The following is a 14,348-nucleotide window of genomic DNA, read 5'->3' on the forward strand; positions in this document are numbered from 1 at the left end:
ATAACATGGTTGGGGAATACTTGGCAAATAACTGGGTTTTAAAAATGGAATTCTGGCCTGATGTAACACTTTGTACAAGTTTTATTGGGAACATGAAAATGCCAACTGTGTTTAAAAGAGAAACATTGCATTCAGTAAAAAGCAAAAAACATTGCCTAAACTTTTAATAAAGCCTATAAGAAAGCAAGACATTTTGCATCCTCAAACCATTTGTGCTGGAAATTGAGATTCTTGTTTGTCGTTTATATCCTTTGTGAACATTGGCTGCATCCAAACCACCGACAACACAATGTTAGCTATGATCCCACCCATTCCTCTCTTTGCCAAAACAGCACATGGTTCTAATTGATTGGACCTTCATCCTCAGTGCTGAATTTCTTGCCTTCTGTGGTTTTGAATAAAACCTTTTAATGCTATTTTAGTATCAGTTTTTTGGTTAAACTCAATGCCAATTTGTTCTCTGCTCATTATTTAAAAGTTGTATATTCCTAGTGTTATTGCCACAGGTGGCCTTTGGCCAGAGTGCTGAAATGCAAGTATCCAATGAGCTGGAGAGATATTAAACTTTTAAAATATCACAGAGGAAATTCAACCAGCAACAATTACATTGGCAGAGCAATATAGTGTAGATGCATGCCTCTTAAGTGTATGGAAACATTGTGTGTGCCCCATATTTGAAAGAACTTCCTTTATGGAACAGATATTTTTAACTCATAGCAATAATTTATTAATCGAACTCTTTGATTTCTAAGCCATACAGATGTTCATAGATCTGAAATGGATTCTAAGTTCTTCCAAATTACATTAAATATGAACTAACTCAGCATTTGACATAAACCATGGGGATGACATCTATCAGCAATTGGTAACAATACCCATTTAAGTCAATAGTTAATTAAATATTTATTTTTAATTTCCTTTTCATACAAAATAAAAAGATACATGGTGGGTTTTATGCTAATTGCACTCCTATAGTTCATTTTATGCAGTAGGTGATCATTAAGTCAGTTTTAAGTAAGGAACCAGTTACCTTGGTTTTTGTGCTTTTCAATTCTATTTTGCATGTCTTTGCATTGGTTCACTGTCTAGAAATGATCAAGTCATGGTGCAAACCTGCCCTCTCCTGGTGGGAAAAAGAAATGCTTCTTCAAATTTAAGGAAGGCAATTTGCTAGACGCTAGTGGTTTAGAAATTATGACTGGGAAAACAAATCAATTTAGAGCTTATAGGAGAGTTTTCAAACATCTAAATATAAGTGAAATATACACAAGCCCTAGAACCCAATAATAACACTGGAATGATAGGTTGAAAAGTCACTAGGTCCCTTCAGTCATGAGAACACTGAACTCTTTTTGTTCAGGAAATAGATTCTGCTGTCTATATGATACTGAGGCTGCCGACTTCAAACCACTTACTTCAAAATAGTGCCATTGACTTCAGTGGATAAGTGGTTGGTTTAAGCATTGTGGTCTTCATAGCTGAACACTTTATATATACCTAAACTAAGCCTAAATATGTGTGACTGCATTTGCTCACATTCATCCATTGTTACCTTTGCTCCCCTCGCTCTTTCCTTTGTTGTCTCTCCTTTATCAAAATGTAACTTGTAAGCTTCTTGGGGTAGGGACCTATCTTGTTTGGTTCGTTACTCTGTAATATTCCATGTACAGCGATGATACTATATAGATAACGTGGTGATGATCAGGCTGAATTTTTAAAATGCAGGTTCTTAAGCTATCATTAGTGAATAGTTGGTTAACTTTATATATATTTATATATTTACATTTGGTTTTATTTAAAGGGAATTCCAGTGATTCAGAGGAAGACCAGAGCATCAGCAGCACAGAGAATCAGTCTGTCCCCAACACACACAGGGTGTTGGATTCCAAGTCACATGCTCACAACACCAAAATAGATATCATCAGGAAAGAGCAAGCCAAAAATACCCAGCGCTACAAGTACGATTCACAAAGCACAGACACACTGAATTTCTCTTCTGAGTCCAAACAGGAGACTGAATATGTAAGTATTGTTCTTTGTTTAACAGGAAAAGCAACATACATGTGCTCCCCAAATTACACTTTAACTGGATAAAGACTCCATATATTGTTATTTGTCTGCACTTGTGCAGTTGCCAGAATTATTAGAACTGCAGGTTCCAACATCTGGACAAGTTACAAGATATCTGAATTACGTGGAACATTGGTGTTCATGGTTAATCAATAATCATTTCAGAGACAGCTTAAAGTCTTTGCTTTTATAGTTATAATTTCACTCACAACTTATAACTAGAGATGCCACCATAGTTCACCTAAAGTGAAATGTGGAGCCAAATGTGGAGGTTCCTATTTGGGAGAAACATCAGAAAAATGTTGAGGGAAGCAAAATGAATTTATATAAGGGCATTTTGTACATCCCCGCCCCCGATTAATGCAGGTAGTTAGTCAACCTGTACTATGGGTGCCCCTCTGTCTCTCATTAGCACGCTTATTGGAAGCCCTGGGCTGGTGGAAAAACCTTTCATTCAGTAAACAAAGTTGATAAAATCTGGGGTTTAAGTTGGCACCAAAGAGCAAAAAAGTGCTAATACAAGGCCTTTGGCCTCACAACAGAGTGTATCATTAAGGCATGTCAGAAAGGAATCTCAGTTCCAGATTGGTTCTTGTACAAATGCAGGGCTGCACAGCTTTGCTGTCCACCCCCACCGCCAAGCTGGTCTTGTGGTAGGAAGCATTAATTGTCCCCTTAGCTAAACATGGTCTGCCCTGGTTTGTATTTGAATGGGAGATTACATGTATGAGCACTGTAAGATATTCCCTTCAGGGGATGGGGCCACTCTGGGAAGAGCACCTGCATGCTTGCATGCAGAAGGTTCCAGGTTCCTTCTCTGGCATCTCGGAGATAGGGCTGGAAGGGACTCCTGCCTGAAACCTTGGAGAAGCTACTTCAAGTCTGGGTAGACTGCTGAGGTAGATGGACCCAGTGTTCCCTCCAAGGTGTGTGCATGCACTCACAGGTTTTTGATACCTGCTCAGTTGATTTTGGATCCCACTCAGGTTGAATCAGGAAGGTCCCACTCTGAATATACATGCACATGCACTGCCTTGATACTGCTGCCCAGAAGAAAATTCATTCTGCACACGGTTGAAAAAAATTAGAGAGGATACATCATGGACCAATGCTCTGACTCGGTATGAGGCAGCTTCTTGTGTTCCTATGTGTACTTGGACTGCAGCTCCCATCATTGTCAGCCACACTGGCCAATAGTCAGGGAGGATGGCAGTTGTGTTCCAGCATCTGCAGGAGGGCCTAAGTTGTGCAGCCCTGCATTAGCAGAAGATATTGCACAGCCACTAGCAGAAGAGGGCTCACTCATTGCCTATGGACCAGCAAGGTGCATTGCCCCTTCACTATTCCATGTAATCCATATATATCTCACAGAAGGTTGCTGCTCTTCTTCCCTGAGCAGTTGCATAACAGGAAAAACCACTTGGAGGAATTGTTTTCTCATCTTACACCGTACTGGTCTGAATTCTGCTCAAAATGTCTAGGTTTCTACTCAGAAGAAGCATCTGGGGTATCTTGAGGGAAGCAGAGGTTTTGATAAAAATTTAGAGGGGATTCTGCATATCCATACATACCTATTACCCAGTTTGTTATGCTAGTAACCCTTTGGTTCAGTTCCGTCTCTCCTGCAGACAAGGCAGATTCGATGATAAATAAAAATGACTTGCATTCAGTCTGTGTCTGTGAGCCTGTACCCAAAGCAGCAAATTATAGCAAGTGCTGAATGCAGGACTCAGTGTCAATTTTTGGCTGACTATCAAAAGTTTTCTACTGCACATAAAGCAGTGTCTACCTTCGTTAGTGATTGCCCTGCCATGGTGAAAATGCCTCTGGGCAAAATAACACATAGAGATGAAGTGGCCACTGTTTCTTGTTCCTTATGTGCAGTGCATAGACAAAGTCTGCAGGCCAATAGGGTTGTAGGAAATGTGAGCAGAGAATACTCTGGTTCATGTACTGTTCTTGGCAGGCAACTGCTTATCCCCTATGCCCATGCCAACAGGCACACAAAATGTTGCTGGGTATTTCTTGGCTTGGCATCAAAACACTCATGGCTGATCCAGACACAGCTTTATGTTGTTGAAAAGGAAAAATTGCAGGGAGGGACCACTCCAAAAACCTACAGAAATGGAAAATGCTCAAATATGAAAAGTGTCCTTGCCTGCTCAGTCTGTCACAAAATGTAGAGATGTTCCAGAGGGAGACCAAGGGTGTCTGGCTTTCAGAGTATGCTGCTTTTCTTCCAGTAAGAGAAAACCAGATGACTGTGTTGTAAGGGAAATAGGCAAGATGACTGGATTCCCACACTGTCTTCCACCATCCCACCCCAAAATTGAGGGACTTCAGGTTTTGAAAACAGAATAACTCAGATTTACACATACGTAGTGACTTAATTTCAATGTTTTATTCTGGATGCAATCTGCAGGAGGACAGACATTTTGAGTATTGTTAAAATGCAGATTGCAGTAGTAAAAGCAGCAGAAACCCAGTGATAGAATGTGTATATTAGTGATTGGACCTGATATGGAAGGTGACAGACAGCTGTAGAATAGCAGTTAGAAGGGTCCATTCAAGCAGTGGCTGTAAAAAAGTGTGTGTGATTTTTAGGCATCCTGTTCAGTTTTTAAAAACAAACCTCAAATTTTCATTTAACTGTGCCTGCAATTTTATGCATACTTGCACATATGTTCAACTGCTTCTGAGTAAACATGCATAACATCAGCCTATACATAAATATTTCAGAATCCTAAGCATCACCATTAAATTTCAAGGTGACCAGGTGTCTCCAGCACTGATCTGGATTCTCATGGTTTCTGAACCTGCAAAAGACATTGGCTGATATCTTGACTAAGCAATCGAGGTTGCAGCAGGAGCTGTGTCCTTCCAACAACAGACTGCTCTTTATGCAGCTGGAGGCTTCCCTGCTTCCTTAGGATAGTAGGTGGGAGTTTTTCCCTGCCCCTGGAACTGCTCCTCTGTGTCTTCCAAAGAAATATTTTTGGAAGGCATAAAGCATTTCCAGAGGCAGGGAAGATCAGCTAAAATCACTGCTCCCAGGTTTGTGCACACTGAGGAGAAGTTTCTGGCTTTGAGGACTCAGCCTCTCACTGCATCCTTGGTTGGTTAGTTAGGATATCAGCCATTGTCAATGCTGATATCTGGCTTTTTTCAAGATGTCAGGCTTTTTTCTGCAATCAAACGGGCTAGAAGCTTATTTTTACAAATGAAATTGTCACATCTTTGGGCAGTCCACTAATGTCCATAAAGTTGTGGTCACAACTGTATTGGTTTCTCCACCTTTTTGAGCTGTGTGAGACAGGCGTGCTGATATTCCTCAGTCAATAATGCCAGTAAATGAATGTTTCTGCTCTTGTAGACTGCTGTAGGTTTTCAAAAAATCAAAACTAAAAGGCAGCAAATCTAGAACATTGCTCTGAGATTATAAACCCACTTCTTTTTAAATCCATATAAGGAAATAAATGGTAAATTCATAGTCCTTTAAAATTAGTTCTTTAGCTGTTTGGTTTTTTATTTTATTTTACTGTTTTAGAATTATTTCTTTCTAGAAGCAAGTATCTTTAAAAAGCATGTGACCTGCAGTCGGTGTGTCTGAATTGCTTTGTTTATTTAAGGAACTGCCAATAAGTGCAGCAATTTAAAGAACATATTCAGAGCTGGGAGCAATTGCTTGTTGGAAGCAAATGTATGAGAACTGTCAGGAGAACATTTGCTAACCAGAATCTCAAGCTATAAACATATGTAAAAATATTGGGTCTATATGCTTTGGTGTCAATTGAATGAACAGTGCTTTATATGTCAGATCTATTAGTATAGCTATTTATACGATTACGTGCCTAATTAAAAGAACACAAGTGATTCTTCATGTTGATGTAGTGGTACATATACATCCAAAGCCTTAGGATCTTGTAAACAAGATCTGCTTTTTTTGGAAACCTATACTTCTGAGAATCAATGTTGTTCAGTGGTTAGCGCTCCAGGCCTTTCTTCTGGGAGACTGTAGGTTAAGTTTTAGGTACCCTGGAGCAAGTTATTCTCTCTCTCTGTGGGTCATATTTCAAGTGCTAATGGCCTGACATGAGTTCTCCCCCATTAGAATCCACTGGCATGTTTGTTGCAGCCCGTTAAGAACTGTGTTCTCTCTGAAAAAGATTGATCTGCTAACCTTCAGAGTTATAGCCTTAATGTTAATCCCATACCCTTCAGTGACACTTAAGTTCTCAAATCTGCCTAGTGTCTACAATTGCTTTAGCCTAATTTCTTTATGTAATATTTACCACATATTCACTCCCTCTTCTGGAGATTAATCAGGGTTAAGGCCTTGACTGAAAAGTCTTGATATAAGAGATCTCCATCTAAAAAATCTTGCCCCACTTTTTTTTTAACCACACAGTTGTCCCTAAATTTACAGCTTCTATCTAACTAACTAACTAACATATACCACCCAAAACTTATGACTCTGGCCGGTTTACAATAAACTAAGGGTCCCTTCTGTCTTTACCTCAGCAGGGTGAAACCTGGGATGACCTGTCATGTAAAGTAGTCATAGCGCCATGATACAGCAACACTGGCACTGCTGAGGTAATGTCAGAAGGAGCTCTAAATAGATAGCTTCAATCAAATCCGCCACATCCTTCACTTCCAGGGTGTAAAACTCTAGGCTGATACCCCCACCTCAGGAGAGAAGAAGGGTGTAGGGCTGTACAAGATGAGGACTTTGGGGATTCTGCCACATAGGGAGAAAGAAGGAGGTGTGTGCCAGTAAATAAAAGCCTCAGTGGTATATAATGGTTTCCTCAGTCAAGTCCTTTCACTCCCCATGTTTTTGGACTGAGCTAGAAGCATCAGAAGTTGGGGAAAACCTTCCCCTTCACCCTCAGAGAAGAAAAGGGACTATATACGTCCCTTTTATATATTGTGCCAAAGCCACACCTCTCAACCACATGTTGAGATACTGCCCCATAATCCCTTATTCATGGGTTGGGGAGTGCTGTGATCCCACCTCCTAAATCCTCAGAATGGCTGGATGAGATCACTGCCTCATCTGTGTCCCAAGTTAATAGAAGCAGTGAGGGGGGCACTGCCTTGAAGGATAATGTCCTCTTCCCACTTCTGCTCTCTTTGCATAGGCTTCTGTTACCAGAGAGGATACCCTTTTGGCTTAATTTTAGATAGATAGATAGATGTGTGTCTTTTGATTCAGAATGATCCCCAAGGTGGCTTAAGGAAATAAAAGTTCCAAAGTTCTCCATACAGTGGCTAGAAATTTGATGCAAAGTATTTGTGCCCAATAAGTCAATGTTGATGCCTTGGATTCAAAGTATTTGAATACAGCAGGAAATTTGAAATATGTTCATCCTTATTGCAGGTTACAGTGAGTTTGGGTGTGTTTTCAATGCATTTCTGATCCCTGTACTTCAGATGCATAGAAATTCTCATTTTATCTTGGTTCCCACTATGACTATTGAAGACAAGGTGGCCAATGTGAGACCAAAGCAAGCTGCATAGTTTGCATGGATGATTTCCAAGAATCAGTGCAGGAAGTGTCCTAGGTAGTACTAGTACAGAGGGGGTGGGAATCTAAAGAATTGCACAACTAATTTCACATGCCAAAGAGAGTGATGGCCTTGTTTTGGGTGGCCATCATTCCATGTCATATAGCAAACCACTTTTGAAACTAAGGATTTTCAGAAGTGGTTTGTGATATATCAAAGGGGGTTGGGGAGTCAAACTGCCACTGAGTGTGTCTAAATCTTCAAGACATGCTTAAAGTAGTTCTTTGGATCCCAGCCTTAGGATTACAGCCTGGCCAGACCTGTAATCCTTATTGCTCTGTAAATACCCTATAAAATAACGATGACACTCTAGTGCTCAAGAGGGCTTTGTTCTTCTATTTCTTAAAGCATGCAATACCTTGTGCCACATAACAAACTGCTTTTGAAATTGAAGGGAATTCAAAAAAGCAGTTTGTTTTATGGCATAGGGTTATGCTGTTCAAAGGAAGAGGGGAGTGAATTAAAAACCACTAGACACTCACAAGCCCTTGGGCTCATTAAAGTAGCTCTTTGGATTCTGGCTCCTGTATTCATTTATTATTAATTATTATTAAAAACTTGTATATTCCACATTTCTACTCCAGTACAGGGTTGCCCAAGGTGGCTTACAACAATGCAATTAAAGCCAGTAAAATCAAAACAAAAAGCAAAACAGGAGACAACAGATGAATAGCATCACTAACCATAGTAAGATGAACAAAAAAATAAAACACCAAGACAAACCAGCTTCTTATGAAATATCAATAAGGAGAGTGCCAGGTGGGTTTCCCAGAGCAGGTAGTTCCCATATTCTAGATACAGGCACAGAAAAGGCCCTCTCATGGGTCCCTGCCAAATGAATTTCCAGGTGGGAGCAGGACACACCCAAAGGCCTCTCCAGAGAATAGTAGAGAGGTCTATGATAGGCTGATATCACCATTCCCATATTACATACATGTGGGGGAGGGCTGAAACTAAAAGATGGTGGCTTACTTAAGGCTACCCAGTGTATTAAGATGAGTTTTTGTTCAGAAAGATCTGCCCATTAGCTTCTAGAGCTGGTGTAGTATAGTGAGTAAGAGTGTAAATCCTGAGCAAGGAAGTCCCTGGTTCAAATCTCACCTCAGTCACACACTCACTAGGCATCTTTAGGAAAGTCACTAGCATCAGCCTGCCTATTCTGGTCCCACCTGCAGTATAACACATAATAATATTGACCTGACCTACTTTACAGGGTTGTTGGAAGGTTTACTGGGACAGTGTATGTGAAGCACTTCCAACACTGAAAAAGCACTATATAAATAGTCAGTGTTTCTCTGCATCTTTAAAAAAAACCCAGCTTGCTCAATAGTGCATCTTTTTCAGACAATGAAGCTCTGCAGACACAAAAGTATGTATCAGAGATACTTCTTGTTGTCCTGTTGGCACAAGAAGTGTTCTAGAGCTTGGTAAAATTGAAGCAGAGTATCCCATGGCAAACAGACTTTAAGCCATGACATGGCATTTTGAATACTGATTTAAGTGTTAACTAATTAAATCTGAAAACACATATAACAGTGCATTACAGCCATGGTGGTTTCATTTATTTATAATCTTTTCAATATTGCCATTCTATAAAATACGATAAATGCATATCGGAATCAATAGAACAAACATAAGTGAATAACAACAACTTATGAAGTAAACAATCACAATCCAAAATCACCAGAAGCCAAATTAAACATGATTAATATTTTATTTATTTAAAATATTTATACCCTGCCCATCCAGTATAGTACTGCTCGGGGTGGCTCACAACATTAATAAAATAGATACAATACAACATAAAATACTAATAAAGTTAGATAAGTTAAAAGACCAGGCTAAGACCACATTTCAAATTAAAAGTTATTAATAAAAAGCTAAAAACTGAGAACTAATAAAGATGTTAAAAGTGTCTGTGTAAACAAAATGTGTGCTGTCATGGTTAGAAATACAGATCTGACTATAGGAAGCTTTTGGTACAATTGAAATTGCATATAAAACACAAGGGACAACATCCACAAGCAGACCTGCATGAGCAGAACACTTCTGCTTGTTCAGTGGAGGGAAGAGTGGCAACATTCACTGATCTTTCCCTTCTCAACTCCCAGGAACATATTTTGGGGGACACTGTGGGCTGCAGAGGAAAGGGAGAACTGATGAAAATCACCCCTCCTGTATGTGAGCAGAAGCATTCCACTCATACAAATCTTAGTCTGGATGCTGCTGATGTTTCCTGATCCTTCTGGGGACCATATATGTTTGGAAGCAGGATGCCATGTGCAAATCCCTGGCTAAATTGGGGAATTGTGCATATAAATGGGTGCTATCAGTGCAGTTTCCAAGCTTGATCTAGCAGCTGGACTTGCACATGCACAGTTCAGTAAAATAAGCTGCAGTTGTGCCAATCAGCTGTCCAGGAGTAGGAACAGTGGCTGGATTTATGCCTCCTGCCACTCTTCCCTTCCATGTCTAACACTTTCTTGATGCAGATATTTGGATCAGGGCCAACATAAAAGAAACTGACATGAGGAAAGTTACTCAGAGTAGTCTCATTAAAATTAAAAGGACAAGTTAGGCAATAATTATCCCTTTAATTTCAGTGTGAGACTACTTTGAGCAATTTCCCTCATCATGTCAGCCACTATGTTAAAAAGTTATGTAAAACAGTACCCTAACAACCAAATTATTCCATTCAGTGTGTGTGGATATGAAGAAAAAACCTGTTCTTTAATGTTCAACGAACCCATATCTGAGGAATTGTTCTTGCCATTTTTGTCAAAATTCACATCTTTTTTGATGCAGTTATTTGCCATGATGCAACATAGACTTCTAAGAATATTGGCATACAAGGATTTTCTGCTGATTTGTAAAACAATGCACTTTAAAATTGACAGGGTCCTTGCCGGAGAGAAATGGAAGACACATTAAACAATCTCAAGATTCTGAATGTCTTAAGCCCGAGGGGAATGCATATTCCAAATTGTGATAAGAAAGGATTCTACAAGAAAAAACAAGTGAGTTGTTGTTTTTTGCATGTATTTTTACTGTAGGCATATCAGTTACAGTGTGACCATAATGAGAAAAACAATGAATGTTCACCCCATACCACTTTAATTGGATTCTTATTTGGCAGCAGTTTGGAGCACCTGTTGGCTTAGCTCCACAGCAGCATGTCAGGTTGGTGTTTTTATTTGCTGTTGTTCATGACAACAGATTAAATCTGAGAAACCTCATTCTTAAGTCACAAATAAGCAGACCCAAGTCCTGGACAGCAGTGACCTTCAGTTTAAAAAAAGAAGCAGGTCTTTGAAAAGAAGAAGGGGTGGGGAAGATGGAGCAAAGTGTTGCCATCACCATATGACTGTAATAGATCAATGCTTTGGATTGTAAATAGCTGCCTGAGAGTTCCTAGAAGAATTGCATTGGGTCATATTACAGAAAGCAACTTGAGCAACCCCATATATCTGTCCTTTATAATGCTATAGAGGATTGCTTCCAAAATCTAGGTCATGTGATCATGTAAGCGATATGCACTCAGCATTTACTCCACAGTAATGCTGGCCTCTTAAGCCCTCCTGGTTTTCCATCTGCATCAGCCCATGAGACTGTGACCTTCCTTGACAAATGCAGATCACCACAGCTACCCATACTTTTGTTAATTCTAGACTGAACTGCTGCAGTGTACTTCATCAGCAGTGCTACTGTGATATTCTTTGTTGATACTAAACATGATACCATCACCGAGGGCAAATGCAGTGCTGTACAGTTTGAAATATGGATGAAAATGAATGAAGCATGCTAAGAGTGGTACTGAAGGTTAGCCAGAAATAGGCACTTTTTGTTGTTGTTGAGAATAGAATTTTAAAAACCCATGAAGAATTTTGACTCAGTCTTAATCTGAAATTTTGTAATATGAATTCATGTTTGTGGTGATATTTTGTGTACTTCAGTTATGCTGTAAGTGCATGCAATAGGACTTTATTTCTTTTTTTAACACTCTTCTGTTGGGGTGAGTGTTATGACTTTATAGGTCTTCTTCTCCCTCAGATGGTAAAGCGATGGCTAAGTTGTAGCACCTCAGACTATGGATAGGGGTTTACGTGGCTTAATGCTCCTCCATACAAAAGAAATAATCCAGAGAGAAAGAAGGGATAAGGCTAGGCTAGAACCTTCCTCTCCACCCACCACCATGCTCGTTTTCTATGTGGAGGAAGGGATTTTGTCTGTGAAGGAGCTTTCCATCCTGTGTGCTCTTCCGCTCACTGGTTTGAAGTGCTGCAGCCTATTACTACTACTATTTATATTCCACTTTTCAACAAATGTTTCCAAAGTGGTTTAAATAGAAAAATAAATAAATAAAGATGGTTCCCTGTCCCCCAAAGCACTCACAGTCTAAAATTTAGCCACAGGAGGGATGCTGTCTTGGGGCTGGACATGGCCACTTGCTCTCCCCCTGCTAAATATAAGAGAATCACCACTTTAAGAGGTGCCTCTTTACTCAGTTAGCAGGGGTTTTAGGTGTATCTAGGTTAGCCTAGATACAGGTTTACCATCTCAGTGAGAAGAACTAGGCCATAGGCATTTGGGTATGAGAGGAAATGTACTATAGGTTGAGTATCCCTTATCCAGACATCCGAAATACAAAAACCACCATGGTGTGCGCCATAACAAAACAAAAAACAAAATGCCTCAGCTCACTTGCTTGCAGATTCCCAATTTTGCTCCTATCTATCTATCTATCTATCAAATTTGTACACCGCCCCAAACATTCGTCTCTGGGCGGTTAACAATAGCATAAAACAAGTTAAAATATTTACAAAAACTTAAAACAATTTAAAAATTTAAAAATTAACCAGAGATTAAAACCTAAAAAAATTAGTAAGGTGAGAAAGCTTGGGTGGAAAGATGGGTTTTCAGGTGTTTTTTGAAAATTGCCAGAGATGGGGAGGATCGTATCTCAGCAGGGAGCGCATTCCACAATCTCAATTTAAACATGCAGTCAAAACTTACTGATTTCAGAAGGCTGTTAGTGACAGGGATTTTGTCTGTAATTCTCTCTAGTTGGGGCTCTGTTTTTATTGTGAAGCTTTTAAATGTTTTTGATGTTCTTGCTTTGACCCTAGAGGGAAAAGGGAAAGCCCCCCTCTTCCACTCCCTGCTCAAATAAAATACAGCAACCTAGAACACTTCTGGTACCAAGCAGTCCAGATAAGGGATACTCAACCTGTATAGATTATTAAGATTGCTCCAGGTTTTGGTAGGTATTTTCTGGTGAAGCTGGCCAGAGATCAATGTCAGCAAGGGACTCAGATCCAAAACTTGCCTCACTGTCAGGCTCAGTTCTGAGATATGTGATGCCATGATTCAAGAACAAGGATTGATCTCAGAATGTACAGAGTGCCCTTCCCTCAGCTGGTGAACAACCTCAGTCAGCCCACACACATCTGACGTCCAGGTCAGAAAGTGTGGCTTCCTGGCAGGTATAAGCCCCAGGTACCTCCCATTTTTAGAAACAAAGCACTTGAAGTTGAAGTGGACCACCCACCTTCCCATGAATGGTTCCTCAAGCCACACCTCTTGCTTCCAGTTGCCATTTTGCAACAGCTCTGCAGCAATGACTGCAGTGCTTTCATTAGGAAATATTATTAGCAAAGCATTCTGTGTGCGTTTTAACTGACCTTTTATGTGGTTTGGGAGTTGGAAATGAGGAAAGTCAACATCAAGTGACCAGCCAACCTGCTGTGGATTCTGAAGAGTCCACAGACTTCCTTGTTTAAAAATTGCTGCTCTATATATCGCTTATTTTTCTCTATACTGACTTTCTCCCTGTGTGACATTTCTAAAGGCAGTTTCAAATTGTGGAAGCTGCATTAAAGCCATGTGAGGTCCATCCATATTTTACCTTGTTTCATTGTCCAAAAGGGACTGGTGCAATACTTAATTTATATTTCCCCATTTTAGCTTTTGCTGAACAGCTGAGGATTTTTTCAGTTTATATTCCAGGCTGCAGTCCTGATTCAAACTATGAACTAAACTATAGCCTGAATGTTTTCTTTTGCATGTTTTTCTTTACTTCAACACTCTGGTTTATATACAGGGAACCCCTGTATTCCAATTAGTGCCAAAGACAGTTACTAATAGTTTTTATATTTTTACAAGGAGAGTGACTGGGGTTTTTTATTTCAAGAAGTAATCTAAGATCTTCCATAGCAGATACATCCTAATTAGTCTGCAAAGTACAGAGTGGACTTCAACCCAAAATGACATTGAGCCGGGTCTCGCGATCAGTCACGGTCAGGCTAAGCCCGCTCTCCTCGCACATGAGCAGGGCGGGAGCCCTGGGCAGCCGGATCGGCTGCCCACACGATTGCCAGCTCCGTGACTGACCCGGTGGGGGCTGGGGGGAGCGGGGGCTGATTGGCCCCTGGAAGCTCAAGTGTGCCCTGCGGAAGTGCGCAGGGCATGCTGGTGAGACCCCTGGAGCCGGGGGGGGGGGCAGCTTTTTGCCTCCCCTCCAGGGTCTCCTTGTGAGTAGCCGTGGAGCTGCGCCGCAGCTACTCAAGATTAAAAAAACACCAGGTTTGCAGAGAGTTCGCTCCGCAAACCCAGTTTTAGGGAAGGGGCACTGAGGCGAGTTAACTGCCTAGGAGCCACTGGGCTCGCCTGCAAGCCCGGTGGCTCCCACAATCAGGCAAAATTGGGCTA

At 40.5% G+C, this 14,348-nt stretch overlaps 1 protein-coding gene across 1 annotated transcript in view; it reads left to right on the forward strand.

The window, feature by feature from the left end:
- IGFBP3 (insulin like growth factor binding protein 3) overlaps positions 1 to 14,348 on the forward strand; it is a 35,665-nt gene that overhangs the window by 4,842 nt on the left and 16,475 nt on the right. The window contains exons 2-3 of the mRNA XM_053266087.1: positions 1,802 to 2,022; positions 10,538 to 10,657. Of these exons, the coding sequence (XP_053122062.1) occupies positions 1,802 to 2,022; positions 10,538 to 10,657 (341 nt within the window). The remainder of the gene's footprint in view (positions 1 to 1,801; positions 2,023 to 10,537; positions 10,658 to 14,348) is intronic.

The sequence above is a fragment of the Hemicordylus capensis genome, chromosome 6, assembly GCF_027244095.1.
Source record: "Hemicordylus capensis ecotype Gifberg chromosome 6, rHemCap1.1.pri, whole genome shotgun sequence".
NCBI classification, from domain to species: Eukaryota; Metazoa; Chordata; class Lepidosauria; order Squamata; family Cordylidae; genus Hemicordylus; species Hemicordylus capensis.